The 19,202-nt window shown below is 38.6% G+C and overlaps 1 protein-coding gene across 1 annotated transcript in view; it reads left to right on the forward strand.

Moving 5' to 3' along the window:
• Positions 1-19,202, forward strand: part of PIK3C2G (phosphatidylinositol-4-phosphate 3-kinase catalytic subunit type 2 gamma) — a 138,359-nt gene that overhangs the window by 26,136 nt on the left and 93,021 nt on the right. Inside the window, 7 exon segments of the mRNA XM_056511614.1 lie at positions 2,306-2,437; positions 3,418-3,443; positions 3,738-3,833; positions 9,095-9,142; positions 9,145-9,212; positions 10,033-10,046; positions 13,473-13,628. Of these exon segments, the coding sequence (XP_056367589.1) occupies positions 2,306-2,437; positions 3,418-3,443; positions 3,738-3,833; positions 9,095-9,142; positions 9,145-9,212; positions 10,033-10,046; positions 13,473-13,628 (540 nt within the window).

A 19,202-nucleotide genomic window follows, 5' to 3' on the forward strand; every position in this document is an offset into this window, starting at 1 on the left:
ATCTCTTAGTTATTTTCTTTGGTCCTAGCTGGTTGCTCTTAATGTATTTATTTCACCATCTCTTCTTTTTCCATCCTTCATAATTCATGTTAAACCCACAGACATGAAGTATGGAATTAACATCAAGCCCCATTCATCACCTCAGATGCTTTCTTGGCAATGGGTTTCCCTCTTCTCTGTATTTTTCTGTTTTGTTTCCATTCTCTCAGGGCACAGCCTGGCTTTCCCCAGAGCTCTTCTGTGCTGAGTGCTTTTAGGAAACAAGTTGTATAACTTTATCTGGTAGCTGTGAATGGCACCTTCCCAGTGAGCAGCTTCCTTCTCTTATTTCTGGCCAGAGTTCCATCCCCTTCTTCTTAGTCCCTCAGCCTCAAGGGGTGACACCAACTGGGTAAATTCAGGTAGGCATTAATTAAAGTTCTTCAAACCAATCTGGGTATTCCTCTTCTTTAGGTATCACATGTCTCCAGAAGGGAAGTTTTGGTCCTCTTTGGCCCACACTTTATCTCTTGGGATGTGCAACTTGTCAGAGTTTGCTTTTCCTTCTGTAAACAGTGGGATATGTGTCCTGGGGAAACTCTGGCAAGCATTTGCCTTCTGCAGTGATGATACTGAAAACTTCTCTTCACTGCTGCAGGTTCAGACAGAGTGTCTGTATCACAAAATGCATGTTGATTTTTTATTTTTGTCTCTTCAAAGCATTAATGGCTCTTTAACTCTGTCAAACGTTTTTATGTAGCAAGTGTTGTTGGCTTCTCAGTGACAACGACAGAACAAGTTATTTTTAGCAGGTAAACCAGTTCAGTTTCCCAATAAGTGTTTCTAGCTAATTATGACTAAGGAAGAGTTCATGAGACAGGGAAAGCAAACTGGAATGCTATAAATAGGGCCACGTGGGAAGACAGTTGAGAATTGCTTCTCAATTCTGTTGCTGGTAATCAGAGAGTGGGGAAGGGCTGTCTTGCTTTGTTTTTCAAAGAGGGAGGTGTGCAAATGTGCATCATTTCCAAATGTTGGAAGACTGATCTGAAATTTTGACATGAATGCTAATTTGGAGTACTTCAGATTTTCAGCTGAAACCCATCTACTTTCCTTCAGTAGCTCTTCAACACATTCAAGGAAACTTTCTCAAATTCAATGGAAATTTGATAGATTTGGAGCTGGGTGCAAAATCTTATGCTGATTTTTCCATCTACTATTGCCATGCCTTACTTCTAGAACTCATAATTCTTATGTTTTACAGGCTAATATACTTTTTAAATGCAGAATATGCTTTTTAAATGCAGTTTCTACTTTCTCTTGCTCTTTAACTGTGACCATATATTTTAAAAAATGCTGAGTTTCATTCTTCTCTCACTCTATTACTCAGATTTATCCTTTAGTCTGTTTTCTTAATCTCCACTTTATGCAGATCTTTTGTTTTCTTAATGATTACCTTATCAATGTGGAATAATCCTTTTAGCTCCTAGCTCCTTATGTTGCTTTTGTTTATACAGAAAATACATAATTAATTTTGCTCTCCACTTGAGAAATTCGAGATTCCACTGAATATACATGGAAAAGGCTAGAAAATTAGATAATTTTCTTCATGAAAAAGAAAATTCAGACTTGCACATGTGTGGGTAATTGCATGTGTGATCTTTCCATACAGCATGAAACTATTGGAATAATTCTAAGTTATTATTTTAGATAATTTTCAAAAACTGTATGAATGAACTGAATGACCAAACTAGCTAATGGTCAATGCACAGTTGAGATGAATATTGATGAAAACTGAATATTCTCACTAGAAAATGTGAATCTCTCATTGCTGTTAAGACAACATCTGCCTTTAAGTTAAGAAGCATCACACCATGAACAGGAGAATGAATGATTGTCACACTCAGGAGCAGCTCTTGGTTTTTTAAGTGGCGTTTTCCTCTGAAGACACAAGGCAGCCAATAACTCCTGCTTTGCAATTCCCCCTTAATGTGTTGTTCATAATGAAATAGCCTTTCATTGATAAGGTAATTCCAATGTTTAATTAAGCTTTTCTGCCTTTTCCAGCTCCAGTAGTTGCCACTGAAGTGAATGAGTTTTTTTCCTGCCTCTTCTCAAGTGCTGTGACTCAGGTTAATGGTTGCCAATACTCATCAATGTATTGAAGGGATCTGTGTGTTGCACTTTCCTTCAGAGTGCAACTTCTGTAATTTGGAGCTCAATATATGTGTTAGAGCATCTAGAAAAATGTAGAAAGAACCCATTTGTTCTAACAGTGCTCAAAATTTTTAGCTTTTGTTTTTCTCTTTTCTGATTTTTCCTTTAGGGTCAGCTTCCCTCTACAAATAAAGGATCTTCCAAGGGAAACTATGCTGACAATGAAACTACTGGGAATAAACAGCACCTCCAAAAATACAGAAGTGCTTGCTTGGACATGCTCCCCCTTGTATGCAAAAGAGTAAGTTCAGTTTTGTAGACCTTGAGAAAAGACCATTCTTGAATAGTGTTGCACTCAACCTGGGAGAAATATAAAAAGATAAAATTGCTTATTTCAGGGCCTCCTGTAATAGGACTGACAGCAAGCTGCCTTTGATGTGCCAGCAGGGGTTTAGGTGATTGTTTAACACCTGGGATCAAGTTCCCTGGGCCTCTGGAAAGGCCCTTCCCTGTACCTTTGTCAAATCTTCCTTTTTCACAATGGTTGTGTTTTGTTTTGTTTTTCTGTTCTCACACACATTCATTCTGCTGAAATTGGGACAGTTAGTGGTGACCACAATGAGTGCTCTTCCCTCTCCACACCACTTTAGAAGCTTTCTTCTCTTTTCTAACCACTTCTCTCTACACAGTACACAATGTACCAGTGCTCTAAAGCTGCTTGTAGCTTGAATGTCTCTGCAGTGATGGATAAAGATCCAAGGTAAATTTTCTGAAGTGCCCTAAATATGTTTCAATAGAACTGAGACATCTGAATTGAGACTGAGTCTTTGCAGTGATAGGAATTTTTTATTTAGACTCCACAGCTCTGCAATACCCTCTGTGCAACAGAGGACAATGTTTGAGCCCCCCAAGTTTCTGCATTAGCATCCACCTTAGGCTATATCTCTTTCCTTATTGAGACATCTTGATCTATTTCTCTATGTGGTGGCAATCACCATTTAAAACAAAATAAAACATTTGATTGCACATCTTAATTTGCAATATTTGCAAGACTTTGTGTTTCCTTGAACTTTTAATCTGAGAGGTAAAGGAAATAATTTGGACTGGGCCAGATGCTTTTTCCATCTTTTCAGAGAAGATTCAAGGTTATTCTGCTCTTTTGTGACTTAGTGTTTAGAGCACCTAGCTTGAAGGAAGGAAAAAAGCAAGAATCAAATCTCTACTTCAAGGATTGCTGGGGCAATTTCTTCAATGACTTTTCTTCCATGGTTAGCTCTTAAGAAGGGCACTTCACTCTTCTGTAGTGTATGTATTTTTAAAGAAAGCATGAAAAGTGTTTGAGGCATGATCACTTAATGAGGGAACACTTGTCCTATTTACCTCCAAAGGTGCCTATATGAGAATTCTGTTCTTGAGTACCTGTGTTGTTCTGGAGGTTTTCTTATTTCCCAGCATTCAAACCCAAAAGGAATGACTTTTGGAAGGGCTGAAAGTCCTCAGCTCCCCGTGAGGTATATTTTTGCATGTATGCCATGAGAGCAAGCACATTGGTTTTTGTTAGGTAGATCCCCAGGCCACCCTGACAGTTTCAAAAATTTGACTGAAAATGGCTGTGTTCAGCACAGTGAAGGGGACACAGGGCTACTTTCCTTTCATTTGCCATGAAATTGTGGAGACCACTGCTGAAGTGACCCTTCAAAGCAGAAGTCAAGGCTGAGTTGTTGCAGGAATGATTTAGGATTAGCATGTTAAACACCCCCTAACCTGAAAGCTGTGTCATTTACAATTACAGTCATTACTACCACAAAGAAGCCTAAATGCCTTTTCCTCCTTTGGCCAACCACAGCTCCATGGGATTATTCATTGCCTGTGATTTTAAATGATAGACAGGCTGGTTTGAAAGTAGGAATTGCCCTGAAACTCCCCTTGCTGCTGGAATGGAACTTCCAGACTTATTTCAATAGAGCACTTCTGAACTGGGAAATACATACCAAGAAAAGATCTGTGCCTCCAGTGTCATGCTAATATGTCAAGAGCACCTTGTATTACTGCAAAGATTATGGTATTAGGGTTTTTAAATAACCAACTCTGCAAAGGTGTATAAAGAGATAAAAGAAATCTGACCAGAAAATCTTTGACAAAACACTTCTAGCTTGGAAAATAACACTTTCTCAAAATAAAACTTTCCTCAGAGGTGAATTTGAGTTCTAGAAAAGTCTTAACATCCTTATGTCTAGAATTTAATTTGCTGGGGAAAGGACAGAAATAAGCTCTTTGAAGAAGCCAGCTGCCCTGAGGTATTTGCCTGGGTCATCAAACATCCTGGTTCAAATCCTTGTCCCACTTGGTCATTCTCAGAGTCAGTGAAGATAAGGACAGAGTGTGGCTCCTCTTTTCCTATTCAGATGCTTGATAAAAAGAAAAAAATTGGTTTTTTAAACATTGGAAAAAGAAAATAAATGTCAAACTTTTTTTTTTTTTTTTTTTTTTTTTTTTTTTTTTTAATACTGTGCTTCATTTCTGTCCTGTTATATGATTGTCTGATTAAAAACACAGAAATTCTCTTCAAAGTTATTTATATCTATTCAAAGTTTGTTAGTGAGAGAAGGGGGTAATAAAACAGTTTTGTGCTATTCCCAGGCAATACTTAGATTCTTGATCTGTTAGGGCAAAAGAACTTTACTAAAAAATCTCTGAATTTGTTTTTCTTTGTAAATTTTTTATCTAATTTCTCTTCCCAGATAATTATCTCCACTGTATAGCTGTGTCTCTTCCTTTTATTTTAATGCTTTATATTTAATTTGAACTGAAGATTAAAAAAACATGAACTTATTCTAACATGTATACAAATTCTTATCATCTGTTTCAAGAGGTGTGAAGTTTCTCATGCTTTTGGTCATGACCACGTTAAGTTCTCTTTCCACACCAAAGGTTTGTAGTATTTGCTGAGAGTTTACCATTCCCATTCTCCTCTAAAAATATACTAATCAGATTGTACGAGAAATATATATATTTATGTAAAGAAACCTAGCTTTTCATTTAAAGCATAATACTTATTATTTTATATTGCAATCTCTTCTTTGTACCTTGGTACCGTTTTGAAACCACACAACACCTAAAGATGTCCTCAAGAATTTGGCCAGCTTTAGGGTTTCTGTTGTTGCTAAAGACTTGTCAGTGAACAGATGTTCAGCAAACTTCAAATTTGTTTAATTTACATTATTTCCTGAATTCTAGTGTTATCTTTCGCTTTTTTGACAGTTTTCTTGCAGTGTGCAGATTTATAACATGATTAGCTGTTGGATGTACACTGTAGTCTTAGCCAAACATGTGTTGGGACTCCTGCTTATCAAACTGACTTCCTGAAAATACTTTCCAAGAGTTGCCTAAATGGAGTTGTTTACTCTAAAATCATTGCTTGCAAACTGATTTTGAGTCTTTATATTTCTGGAACAAAATTCTTATCAGCAGAACCAAGTAGCAGAGAGGAGAATCTGTCTGCTCACTAAAGGATATGGATATCATGCTCATGATGCTAATTCCTTCATCTTCTTAATGGATCCTGCACTCTCACCTGCTCTTTTTCTAAAAATAATGATGCATCTTTCCCTGTGCCATTCATCCACTTGGGCCCTGTTATTGTTCCATTTCTGTGTCCAGAAGAGGACTGTTCTGAGGAGTATTGACTGTACTTGCAGTGCCCCAAAGTTCACTGGCTCTGCTGCTTTGGGCTGGGCTAGAATTAATTTTCCTCCCAGTGGCCAGTGTGGAGATGTGTTCTGGATTTATGCTGAACTCAGGGTTGATAACATAGGGATGATTTGTTCCTGCTGAGCAGGACTCACACAGGGCCTTTGCTCCTTTCCACACTGGTGAGATGTTGGGGTGCCTGGGAGGAGACAGAGCCAGCACAGTGACCCAGACTGAGCAGAGGGATTCTAGACCATGGCACGTCACTCCCAAAGTGAGGAGGATCAAGGAGAAGGAGCAGAGATATTTGGATGGTGGCATTTCTTCCCAGTCACTGTTACCTCTCCCTTCTGGAGATGGCTGAGCACCCACATGCCCATGAAGTGAATTAATTCCTTGTTTTGCACGACTTTTGCTTTCCTGTTAAATTTTCTTTATCTCTGAGAATCCCATCTGCCTTCAAAAATCTTTCTTTGTCTTCCTGGACAGTCTTTAACCACATTTGTTCTAGGTGTAAATGAGATGATCTAATGAGCTCAGGAAGGGTCTCAAACACATCTACAGACCTCTGAGGTCTATGCTTCTTCTTATATTTGTCTACACAGGTTTCCCTGGAAAAAAATCCACTGTTGTGTTCTTTTTTAAAGGCTCCCATAGTTTTACAGCACAATATGAAAGTGATTAGCAATAATGAGAGCTCAAAAGGGTAATTTAGTCTTCATGTTCATTTGTTCTCAGCTACTCCTCTCCCTTCTAACAAAAGTGCCAATTAGTTCAAATTAGGATGTAAATCTTTGTCAACAAAGGATTAGTTGAAGAGATGCAACTCATTTATTAAGGGTCATCTGAGTACACATCACAGGAAAACCTCTTTGAATCACCATTGATCACTTCCTCATTCACATCAATTACCTAAATGAGAGACTTGATATCACACAATTGCTTTCCTCCAAGTGCTATCTTGTTCATATCACAGCTCTTTTCCTGCCTCCATTCCCCTGCAAAAAACCTTCAGAAAATATCTGTCTTTAATCCTCCCTAGCTCTGTTCTCACAATAAAATACAATAAAATGTCTGTGCTAACACCACAAACAGCTCAAGAAGTGATAAAGAAAAATTAGTCCTGAATTAGGTTTACACTCATTTATGTTGACTATAAAAGTCACTTTGTGGGAGTTTGTTAAATCTTCTTCAGACAACTTTAAGGAATTTCTTTCAATTTGCAATTGAGAATATACTTTCTTTACAGCAATGTTGCAAACTCCTGCTGGGATCTGGTGTCTCCTGTGCCTCTGACATCTCCTCTCAGGTGAAAGGCAGGCATTCAGCCCTCCTTTACCTGGCTGCTCTTTCTGCTGCACTATCTAGTGATTCTTACTTAGAGATTCAGCTGGTTTGAATGAACAGTGTTTAAAAATATCTTAATGAAAATTATTTGTCAATAAAAAAAGAGATGATTGACATAACCAAATTTCTAACCTTACTACTGATTAAGATATTGACAAATTAAGCCCAGTGTATTTTATCTTCCTTTATTCAGGTACTGCAATCTGAGTTGGTTTGTTATGTTTAGAATTTACACCCGAACTTTCTGATTTTATTCAAGTTCTCTAGACTGAACTGTGCTGCCCTTCCAAACCAGGCTGGGTTTCTTATCTGCTGGCAACATGCCTGCCTGTTTTACTGATAAGGCTTCCTTGTAGTGTAGTGCTCAGACTGGTACTTCACACCATAACCTCTCATCTGCCCAAAAACTCTACGTGGTACAAATATCCCACTCCAACTTCTTTCAGCTCTTTGGAGACTCTCCTATCATGTTTCCTCCTCCCTGCCACCCACATAAAATCAGCAAGGATCCCTTATGGAGGCAGTAGATAACCATGAGATTCTCTTCTTTGTGGAGCAAATATACTGCTCTCCACCTTTTACAGCATATTGATGCTTCAGTCTCTGCCATATTTGCCCTCAAAATTAAATCTGGAGGCAGAGATATTGTATTATCCTTATTTTACACCTGCCTTAAAGGGCAGCCCCTGTCAGTGGTAAAGTGCAGAGCTGACTCAGACTGATTTGCCACCTTCCCAGGTTCAGCTAGCAATTCCAAGGACAAAGCCAACTGTTTTCTCTGTTTAAAATCCTCATGTCTGCTGGCAAATGGAATGTAAAAGCAGATAATGCAGATAAATGGGCCTGGCCTAAAAATAGCCTTGTTTTAACAGACAAGCAAATGGGGATTTTCCAGGCTGAGTTCAGTCAAAGACCATGCCTTAAAATATCTCCTCCTATTAATAATTCAGGGAGGTTGAGACAGTAAATGGCTGTTAATTTATATCTGCTGAAAGAAATGAAACAGGATTTCTCATTCTGCCCCCCCCCATCTTCAGTTTTTCCCAGCCATATTGCAGCATCACAATTTGTGACCATGCTGGAAATGCTCTAAAGATTTATTTTCATACAAAATATAGGCTTGGGTTGCAAGAGACCATAAAGAACATCCAGTTTTGAAATGCAACTGAGTGTTTTATAGGGAATAAATTTTTTAACTTTTAGAAGAGTGATGCATATCAAATACTTTTATGAAAAAGTAGATATAGATAAAACATTTTGGTGTGGATTAATAGACCAAAGCTGGATGTAAATAAAGCTGAATTTTGAAGAACGATCTGAATTTTCAGGTAAGTCTACTCAGATTATCAAGTACCTCAAGCTTTGTAGTTTTGGTTGGATGTTTACTTTCTCTCCATCTTAGAAAACATTGTCTTTAATTTCTGACAGGCATGTGTAAGAATAGAAAATTGGTAGATGCTGTACAATACATTTATAAATTGAACATGCAGAAGAGAAATCAGGATTCTGATTTCCATCTTGTACAGTGACAATCTACACATCAGAAATAACCTTACTTTTCAAAAAACAAACAAAAAAATTTACATGAATGAGTTTTCCACTTGAGCATCATCTCATTTAAAAAAAAAAAAAAGGGGCAAAAAGTAAGAAATTGCTTTGAGCTTATGCAGTTCTGATAAAGTAGTAATATAGTGGAAAAGTTAGGCTCCACTGATTCCTGTGGATGGACTTTATCACCAAAACACTTAATTAACATATTTCATACAGTGAGCATCCTCAAATAATTATCCCCCTTTCTTTTTATCATACTCTGTATATCCCTGTACTAATCCAACATAACATTTACTGACACCTGTATTGGAGATTATACATTGCTAAAACCCTTCTATTTTTTTCTTTCTTTTCTTGTTTCTCTTAAATAAAATCGACTTCCCAGAAGCTGATTTGGAGTTCATTAAACCTGAACCTGAAGAAGAAGAGGTGATGTTGTAGAGCCTGAAGCAGAATGCAGGAGTTTCACAGAAACATTCTCTCTTGCTGTGAGTTGTCCCAGCCTCACCCTGCTGCCTCTTGCTGTGCTGTACCCACCCTATCGATCAGAGTAAATGTATCCCATTTGTTAAAAACAAAATTTTCCTCTGAAGGAGCCTAGCCAGGCTGATCTGAGAAGTAACACCTATAAATAGAAGAACAGATCACAGCAAGGCCTAATAAGGCCCTGGCAGTGGCAGTGTATTTTACCAGTTTAGAAAAGGATTGTTTTTCCTTTTCTTTTACTAGATCTTTTCATGTCTTTGAGGCAATAAACTAATTTTTCATTCCAAACATAAGATTTTCAGGTAATGCAGTACATCTCTATCAGTGTCAGCAAGTGCACCTTTAGGTTCCATGGAAATCTGCCTCCTTTGGTTATTAAACATTCAGACTTCTGATAGAGATGGGAAATGGCTTTTGAAAAATCTGCTTTAAGTTCCAAGCAAGGGAAGAAGGATGGGAAGTTGAGATTTCACAGAAGGTGGAATAAAACACTCTGAACTGAGGAAGATTAGTATTCTCTGCTGTGTGAGTGTTGTACTACCAATTAGGATTATGTACTGCATAAAATAATTTTGGGTGTAATCAGAGTGGAATTTGGAACACAGGTGCTGACAGAGAGCCATTACACTAATGGCAGTTAATTGTGTGAATTAATCCTCCACCAAAGGTCAAAAAGTGCATTGGTTGTGCAATAACTAAATAACTTAATTCAGCACTCCCAGTGGGATATGATCTGTCTGTTAAGAAGATTTTTTTCTCTGCTGATTTGTATGAATTGTTGGATTGAGGGTTTTTAAATTAATTTATTTTTTAAAAAAGGAGAGAAGTTTTCTGTTGTATTTTATGTTTAACCCAACTTTTACAGTGACAGATGAAATGTAAAATTATTTTATGAACCATGGGATCTGTGATTTGAGGTCTTGTTATTCTGTTTTAAAATGTGAATGGGAACTCAGTATTTTATTGTGAAGAACCACAGTGACAGTGAAATTTCCACCTGCAAAATGTGCTGCAGAATGATTTAGGGAACTTCAAACTCTATGTCTCTGTCCTCTGCTACCATGGCAAAACTCTGGTTTCAGTGAGAAGGAATAAGATCATTAAGATATTAGCTAAGTACAAAGTAATTTGTCAAGAAGACAGGGCAGGCTGCTTCAAACCTTGCTGTCCATTTTATTGGGAATGTGGCATGTCTTCCAGACTCAGAAAGGACACAGTAGATGAGGAAAGAGTGCAGAAAGGACCAAGAAATGCCATGAAAGGGCTTCAGCAGCTCTGTGACCAAGAGAAGCTGAAAAGGCTGAGACTAGATTTTGGAGAGAAGACTAGAGGGTGTCTGTGTATGTACAATTAACTTTTTTAGAATCACAACAGTGATAGGCAAGGTAAATGCCTCATTAAATCCTACAGTATTTGGACTTAGGGATATTCAATGAAATAAATAGGAAATGAATTATCAGCAAATGGAATAAAGTACTTCTTTAGACAGTCAGGGGTGAGCTTTTAAAATCTGCTGTCACAAAGCTGTGAAGGCAGGTACAACATCACCACATTCATGAAGCTAAACTCAGATTCATGGTAGGAGGTTCTTGAATGGGTTTTAGAGAGGATCAGCAAAGGGTAGATCCTAAAACATCCAGAACACAACAATGTTGGGTTCTGTGGGAATGTGAAGGGAAGAGACCACTGAAGGTCACCAGTTTGGAGTTCAGGCTGTGCTAAGTTCAGTCACAGGTCCTTGGAGGAAAGACAAGGTGTTTTTACATATTTTGTTGTTTTCTGTTCTCCTTTCTTACAGGCAAAGCTGTTCCAGTAAGTGAATCATCAGGGGGAAGGATAACATATCTGGGGTTTGAATGAAGCAATTCCATTTTTTGGTACTTTGTAATCCAGAGGAATTTGTCAGACTGTAAATTTTATTCTATCTGTATCAGAGGAATTATTTGAACCTTTCTCATTCATGAGATACTTTCTCTTAAAAAAAAATTGTAGCATGTTTTTATCCCAACACATTATTGCCATGATATCTGAAGATTTCTTATTTTCTTTTTTTTCCATATGTCAAGAACAAAAGAGGAATCCAGGCAGCTTTTCAGTGGCAGTATCACTCTGTGATACTTGTGTGCATAACAATCTTCAGATCCTGTATGTATGCAAAATATTTTTACTATCTTCAATGTCTTATTACGTGTTTATATAAACTTCTGTTACAACTAAGAAAGTTAAAATCAAAACTTAAGGCACTCCTACCCCTCCCACCCTTTCATTTCATCTCTGATCTTTAAGGCATGGAAAGAGAAAATGGCATTTTGCCTCTGAGTAAAGTCAGGGGGAGAAATCTGTTATTTGGAAAACATGATACAAGGATTGATTTCTTATCTCCCTTTGCAAGCTCAGTAGAAGCTTTAGCTGCTTTAATCTGAACAACAGATTGTCTAGTTTGGAGGATGCTGTGTGAAAGCTGAAATCTCTGCTTGGAGTTATCATTGGAAACAAGTCCTTTAGCTGAACTGTCCTGCAGAATGTCATCCAAATGCATGAGATAACCACACAGGCAAGGAAGTTTCAGGCCTACTTTTATCTCTTGTTTGAGTGTGACTTTTTCACATGATCACAAAGACATCTCTCTGTTGTCACAGAAGACATGCTGTGAGTTCTGGAGTTGTTTCTTCAAGTCATTACCACAGTGATACTTTTCCTGAATGGATTATTGAAAGTCAGGATTGATATCACAGTTAAATCCATCTCTGCATACACTTATGAGCTTCTTCTCCCAAAGGGAAGAAGTTAACATTCACTTGGGAAGAAACACTCCCATCTTTGTGCTGCTCTCTCTTCCTAAACACTTGGCAATTCAAAACTGCAAAGGAAAAAGTTCTCTAGTGCCTACAGAGCCAAAGGAACTCATTTCTATGAGCTGTGATGACACAATCTTGACAGAGTGGGGCTAAGATTTTTTTTTTTTTTTTTTTTTTTTTTTTTTGGCTGAGACTGCCCCAAAACATTGCAAATAGAAGGAAGACAACCTTGGAAAGAATGCAAACACTTGGATTTTGAGCCCTGTTTACACATCTGGATAATTAAATGCTTGTCTGGAAGTAAACTATTTACTTACTGCCTTCTACTAGATCCCTCACACCTCATTCCGAGATATTTAGGTTTGTTTAAAGTCACAATTGTGTTATGCTATTAACTGGATGCATCACCAGCCTGGTCAAATATGATCAAGAAAACAAATGTTCTCCCTGATTTGAGTAATTATTTGTATGAACTGGGGATCAGTTTGCTCTTTCAGAGTTTGCTTTTGTAGGCTCTGATATCAAATTAAGGCTATTGTCTGAGCTTGTCTCTCCAGGGAAATTTATTTTCCTGTTTTCTGATGTGTCAAAACCTGAGACTTAATATACATGAGGCAAAGACATCTGAATTGTTGACAAATCAGATGATATAAGGCAGAAATTATTCTGAGGCATTTCTCACCATGGTGAAATATGGTGTGATGACTGACTATTTTATCAATATGACATTTAGATATCTAATATCTCTGAGAGGTATCTTTTTTATTATTATTTTTTATTTTTTTATTACAGTAAAGCATGGCAAGCTAGATTTTCCAAACACATATAGACATTCCTGGGAGCTTTTTTCCCCTTTTCCAAACTCATATCAGCACCAGGGGTAATCACACTCTGCATGTGTGTACCTGTGCTCATGTTTTTGTGTATGTGCATAGATGTGCCTAAACACTATTTTAAAAGTAGATATGTTAAAAATAGACACACCTTCATTAAAGAGTCAAAAAAAGGGCAGGAATGAAAGCTGTGACTTGCAGTGCTGTGTGTCTAGTTAGGAAAGTTAGAGATAATTTGTAGCACACACATCTAACAATAATTTACCAGTGACTGCTGTATCATCTTTGTAAAAAAAAAATCCAACCAGTAAAACAAACAAACACCAACAAGAGAGAGAGCAGAGAAGAAAATTGAAAGTGCTTGGAATGTGAAATAATCATATATATATGTGTGTGTGTCTTTTGACACTTCATTTTTATATGACCTAAGGCTGACAGATCCAGAATATAAGTATCACTTTTCTTATAAAAGCTGGTCTGCAGAAAATGATATCCTACCCCAAGGAAAACATGGACTTAGCTGAAAAGCAATGTACTGTGTGACTTGGCCCCTCTGTACAATAAAGTTTGCTGCTACACAAAGCTTCAGGTGGTTTTAATTTCAAACTGCATTTCTAATCTTCTTTTGCAGGCTCTCAGAGCAGCAGAGAAGGATCTGGTGGTTTTATCACTGCTCCTGCAGCAGCCAGAGCTGCTCCCTGCCTCTGGTGCTGGGCAGTGCACCCACCTGGGTGAGGAACTGGGGGTTTTCCAGCCCTCTAGAGGCACTGGGGCTGCTGCCCTGCAGGTAAGGGAAAATCACCCATGTGGGAAACAAGGATAAAGGGCAGGATCACATCCTGGTTAGCTCAGTTTGCTCTGCACCCTGTCCACGTTTGGCTCACTGGCTGGGCTGTTGTTTCTCTCTGGGTCAAACTGAAAATGGAGCTGCAGCTCTTGAGTGTGCCAGTCATGTCTCCTTGGCTGAAAAGGTTTACTATTTCTCAGGATAATGGAAAGAGAATTTCATTCTCTAGAGCAGATTCAGGCAGTTTCTGGTAACAGGTGATCAGTCAATTACTTAGCACTTACATAGCACTTCATAACTTCAAATACTGCACAGACACGAGGTGAACAATGGGAGATAGGGAAGACTGGAACTTGTCCTAGATGATACAATAATCTATGTAAATACTTACAGTCCCACGTGTAGCCTATCTTTCTGAAGCAGACTGGATGAAACTTTGAAGTCAGTGGAATAAATTCTGTTGTGGTGCCTTATGTTCCACCCCCACTGCTTGCTCTGGGAGCTGATTGTTTGTCAGGGCACTCTGTTGATGCTGGAGATATTCCTGCCCATGAAGTAACAGAGATGTCAGGGAACAGAATCTGTGTCAGCAGCTACATTCCCTCCAAAACCTTGGGAGGTATTCTGCATTAAGTGACCTGTAAAAACATTACACATGCAGATGAAATGCTTGAACAAATTTGTTTTATCAAGCTGTTGCTTGTCTTGGGTAAGCAGAAGCTGCACCAGTTTTGCAATCTCAGTTTCATGCTGTACCTTTGGAAAAAAAATAAACCTCCTCTAAGGCTTTACTTGGGAAATATACTGTGACTTGACACATTTACTGCCATATTATTCACAATAGATGTTTAATAATCTAAAACTGATTATTTTCTCTGGATGCATTTTCCTAAGAATACTTGTAACCCCGATTTCTATCTGAACTATTAGCAGTTTCACATGTTTGCATACATGCCTTTTTTGTGTGTGGTGGGAATGGTGGAAGCCAAGATCCTGACAGATCAGATCATTATCAAATTATTAGGATCCTATTCTAATTTATCAAAGATGCATGTAGAAGAGTATATGGACAGTGTGTTCTAGCCTTTAGAGCAGAAAGAGAATGTGGTAGGGTTAGTCAGAGCATGCCAGGCTCTTAGATCACACCTTCTGCCCAGTTTTGTTTCTGTGTCTGGGTGGCATTTCTGCAAGGGAAGATTGCTCTTTGAAGATGCAGCACGAGGGTGTGGTGCAGAGTATCAGTGCTTTGGGTGCTGCAGGGAGGATTTCATATTGCTCAGCCTGTCCCCCAGCTTCTCAGTGAGCATGGGTGCACTGTGCCCATTGCTCAGTCTGGCAGGGAAAAGAGAACCTGTCATCCCTTTGTCCTTATGCCACCATGGGGAGTGGCTGGCACCTGCAGCTGTGCCACAGAACAAGAACTTCTCCCCTGATCAGGATCTTAGATGGCTTGTCCCTTTAGTTTCTCACAGGAGATAGTATCAATAAAGATACTTAATGGTAATACTGCAGAAAGGAGTTGTGGATCACAGAATAAATCCTCTTAAGAAAAAACAAAATAATATAAATCTGTCCTCATATCGACAATATTTTGTTGGCGCATGGACAACTGGGAAGCCAACCTTCAGAAACACAGAGATTAGACTTCCTTAAAGATGCCTAACTTCAAAAATGTCTGGGTCACTGATTTAACTGCTGAGACACATGGATATATGCAAATTGAGAGAGTGGGTTGAAGGAGAGGAGTACTTTCCATATAAATGGATTTCTGAAGTTTCTTCTCTTAGTTCTCTATTTCTCAGTTTTCTATCATTTTGAAAAAAGTACAGTAACACTGGCTAGGGTCCAACCTTCCTTCCCCCTTACCCTCAGTGACTTTGGATCACAGGCTCTTTAACTGAGCTGGTTTTGAACATTCATTCAACTCTATCCTGTTTTATGTTTGGCACTGACAGCTCATCAACTCAGTTCCTCACTTCTATCAGCTCTCTGATTTCTTGTGATTGCTAAGGCACGGCTGAAAGATCCAAGTTCATATAAAACATGAGCAGAATATAAAATAAATGCTCTTCACGTATTCATGTCTATTTTAAGGACTTGTGTTACCATCACTATCAAACCATGGGTAAGGAAAATGAATTAGAGCTGATCTTTGTCTACAAGTACTGCTGACAGGAGCAACTGCCCAAAAGTCAGTGCAGTGCATCCTCTCAGCAGTGGTGACCAGCAAAAATGGGCCAAACACTGAGACACTGCTCCTCTCCCAGCTGTCAGTAATCTGCAGCTCAGACACCTCCTCAGATAAGTTTTTTTTGTTTCAAGAGCCCTCTTGAATTTTTCTTCTATGATTTTTTCCAAATTAAAATTGATTCTCCATAAATAATCAGCTTCTAGTATATCCTCAAGTGAGGAGATCTGCAGCTTAGCTCTGTGCTGCATTATTTCTGTGCACCACAGTTCAGCAACACCATAAAAGAGACCAAGAGTTTCCAGTCACTCCAGATTGTGGATGCTTTCTTTGGTGGAACTTGAGTTTGCAGTGTCTTTAGGAGAACCTGAATCTGTGCTGCAGGCCTGTGCTCACTCTTGAGAAAGGGTTCTCAAAGTCCCTGGTCACTTCTGCAAGCCTTGGCTTGGGAACTGAACTGTCCTTCTTCTCAGAGGAAAAAAAGCAGCATGTGTGTGATGGTTAAACTCAACCAGCCATTGGTGAGGACAGGGATGAAAACCACTGGAGAGGTTTCCTCACAGCCTGGGCTGGAAGGAAGCTCAGGGGAGATATCACAGATATCAGATGAACTGGATTTGCAGCTTTCTGCCATTTCTCAGTTGTTCTGTTCACCTCACAGTTAAATCCCTTCAATAGATGTTTCTTGTTCTCTGAGTGTGTCTCTTGCTTGTGCTCTTCCACTTTGCAGGCAGTCCTTAAGGCAGCAAATACAACATGCAGTGGAAAGGAAGAACTTTGCTAAATGGAAACAATCACAGTACATTTCACTGAGAAATTCAGCTGCAGCCTTGAATCCAGTACTCAGACCAAGTGCATTGATTCTTAGAGCTCTAGAAGGCAGTGCTTACAAAAAGGAATTTAAAAAAACATTAATGTTTCTTTAATCAATAAAGATGCAATGGAGAGGATGGGAGGGGGAAGTGTAGAAAAGGATTTTACACTCTTACCTCTAATTTCAGGGTAGGATGGTTATCAGCTGTTGCCTGAAATATAAAACTATCCTTAAGGCAGAAGTTACAGAGATGGTCCCTCCCACTCAGAGCAGCTTCTTGGTGCCCTGTGCATTTTGCTGTTGATTTTGCTTATTGAGTTTGGTAAAAAACCAGGTTTTAGTGAGATAGAGTTTCTGTTGCTGTATCCACATTGCATGGCACACTAGCCAGGGAAATAACAGCAGTACACTTGTTCACTCAGAGAATTTCCTTGTGACAGAAAGAAACCAGGGCAGGGTTAGCAGTGCCATCATTTATGATGTGCTGCTAGCAGCCAGTGCTTTGCGTGTGTTTAGAGCAACCACAATTGGGAATTTTTAGTCAGGTTATCTTGCTATTCAAGTTTCTGCAAAGGAAAGTCCAAGCATATTCGTTAATCAAACCAGAAAATGTCTTCTTCAGCTTTTTTTTGCATTTTTTTCCTGACCCATTTAGAGTGCACTTGCAGCTCTGTCATGGCTGGGAATGAGGAAACTGAGCTGGAACCAGGGAACAGCCATGGAAGGTGTGTCCTTTTCCCAGCACAGTGCATGGCTGCAACTATTTTGAAGAGAGAACTTTTTGAAGTAGCTTGTGGAGATGAAGATGCAACCTCCCTGTTAGGCTTAAAGATTTTCCTAGAAACTTCCTGTTGAATCCTAATTCCATCAGGGCAACTGCACAGGAAAGGACATTCCTTTAAAACCATGATCCAAATCAGTGGTGCCAGGCACAGTTTTGGTTATAGTACCCCTCAGCCTGTGACTGTCACAGAATTATTTTTGATTCTCACTTTATGCACAGAGTGGCTGTTGCATTTCAGAGGGTCAGATATTTAACCAATAATCACAATAAAATGTGATTGAAGACAGATTTTGTTCTTATACCTTAGAAAGCCAAACAGATTTAGAATTGTTGAAGCAGATTGTCATTGTTACAGTAAAAGGAGAATTTAAAATATTCCCTTGGAGCTCACAACAGAATGCCCAGCAGAGTATTTATAAACCAGACAGGGGTAGAGCACACCTTGCCTGCTTGCATCTTGTAACTTGGCTGCAGGTTTGCATCAATATGGGGAGCAAACACAGGCTTAGGCAAAGAAATAAGATAAGAACAAAGCAACACTCCACAATGAATTTGATACTTTGATGTACAGAACATGTTACTGATAAACCTTATCCTTAATACACATGAAATTTAGTGATAACTTCGATGGAGGTGTATGCATTGCTAGGGACAGACAACTCTTCTTTTTAAGCAGAGGCATGTGATGAATTTTTTTTTTTTTTTTTTAACTGCTTTTAACCATTTTTAGCTTTCTTGGCAATAAATATGGAGTTACCACAGCAGAATGCTGCAGTAGAAGAGACAACTATGTAGAATATTGCATGCCTTCTGTGCATAAAAGTGCATTCTAGTCAGGAAGCTTAATCTAAATAATCATGTTTTCCATGGTTTAATCTTCAGTTTTAATGGAACAGAGAAGTTTGGGGTGGTAAGCACCTTCTAGGTCATACAGGTTTCAAATGGAAATTTCTTTTTAACTTCTTCCTACTCTTGTCCTAGGATATGGTTCACCATATGGTCTCCATGACATCTTAAACTTATTCTTAGTTGTTTCAGTCAGAATTTCTCTTAGAAAATCTCTGTGAGCATCACTGAAATGATAACTTATGTGAGTAAATTTAACAGATCTATCTGCCAATCAGTCAGCCTAAGCAAAAGCCAGTGGATATGTCCTGACCTTTGCAATGTGTGGGGTTGGGAAGGGTTCACCTGACCTCTCACATTGAAGAGTCAGTTTTCTATTTTTTTTTTTTTTTTTAATTCAGAAAATGCAGTGTCCTTTTTACTGGTGGTATTTGTTATCTTTCTGTCCTTCCCTTTAGTCCTTACCATTTTCTAACCTTCATACACTCACACTGTGTTTTATTTAGAAGTCCTCAAAGGAATGAAAAAAATCACAAAGTCCTGCTTACCTTATCTGTTAGCTAAAACTATACCTTAATCATTGTTGTAGTAGTGTCTTCCCTCTTCCTGTCTAATTGTTTTTAAAATACTTAAACTGCCTCACAAAACCTCCCTGTCTGTTCTTTTAAACATTTCTTCCATATTTTCTCTCCTGGCCCAGTTTCATCCATCAATGATATCCTGTACCACTCAAAGGGTTTTTTGTTTTCAGTTGGTATTCTCTTTCCAATAGGTTCAGATTTCCTTGTTTCTGCCAGACTTAATAACATGCACTTCATGGACTGAAATTCTTCTCTACTGAAAATGCAACAGGACTTAAAATGTGAAGGGAAATGCAGAAATAAGTGGTATGATGGAAGGCTCTACCTTAAAAGGCCTGTGAAAGGCTACATTGTTCTCTTC

This window comes from Oenanthe melanoleuca, chromosome 1A (genome assembly GCF_029582105.1).
Source record: "Oenanthe melanoleuca isolate GR-GAL-2019-014 chromosome 1A, OMel1.0, whole genome shotgun sequence".
Taxonomy (NCBI): Eukaryota; Metazoa; Chordata; class Aves; order Passeriformes; family Muscicapidae; genus Oenanthe; species Oenanthe melanoleuca.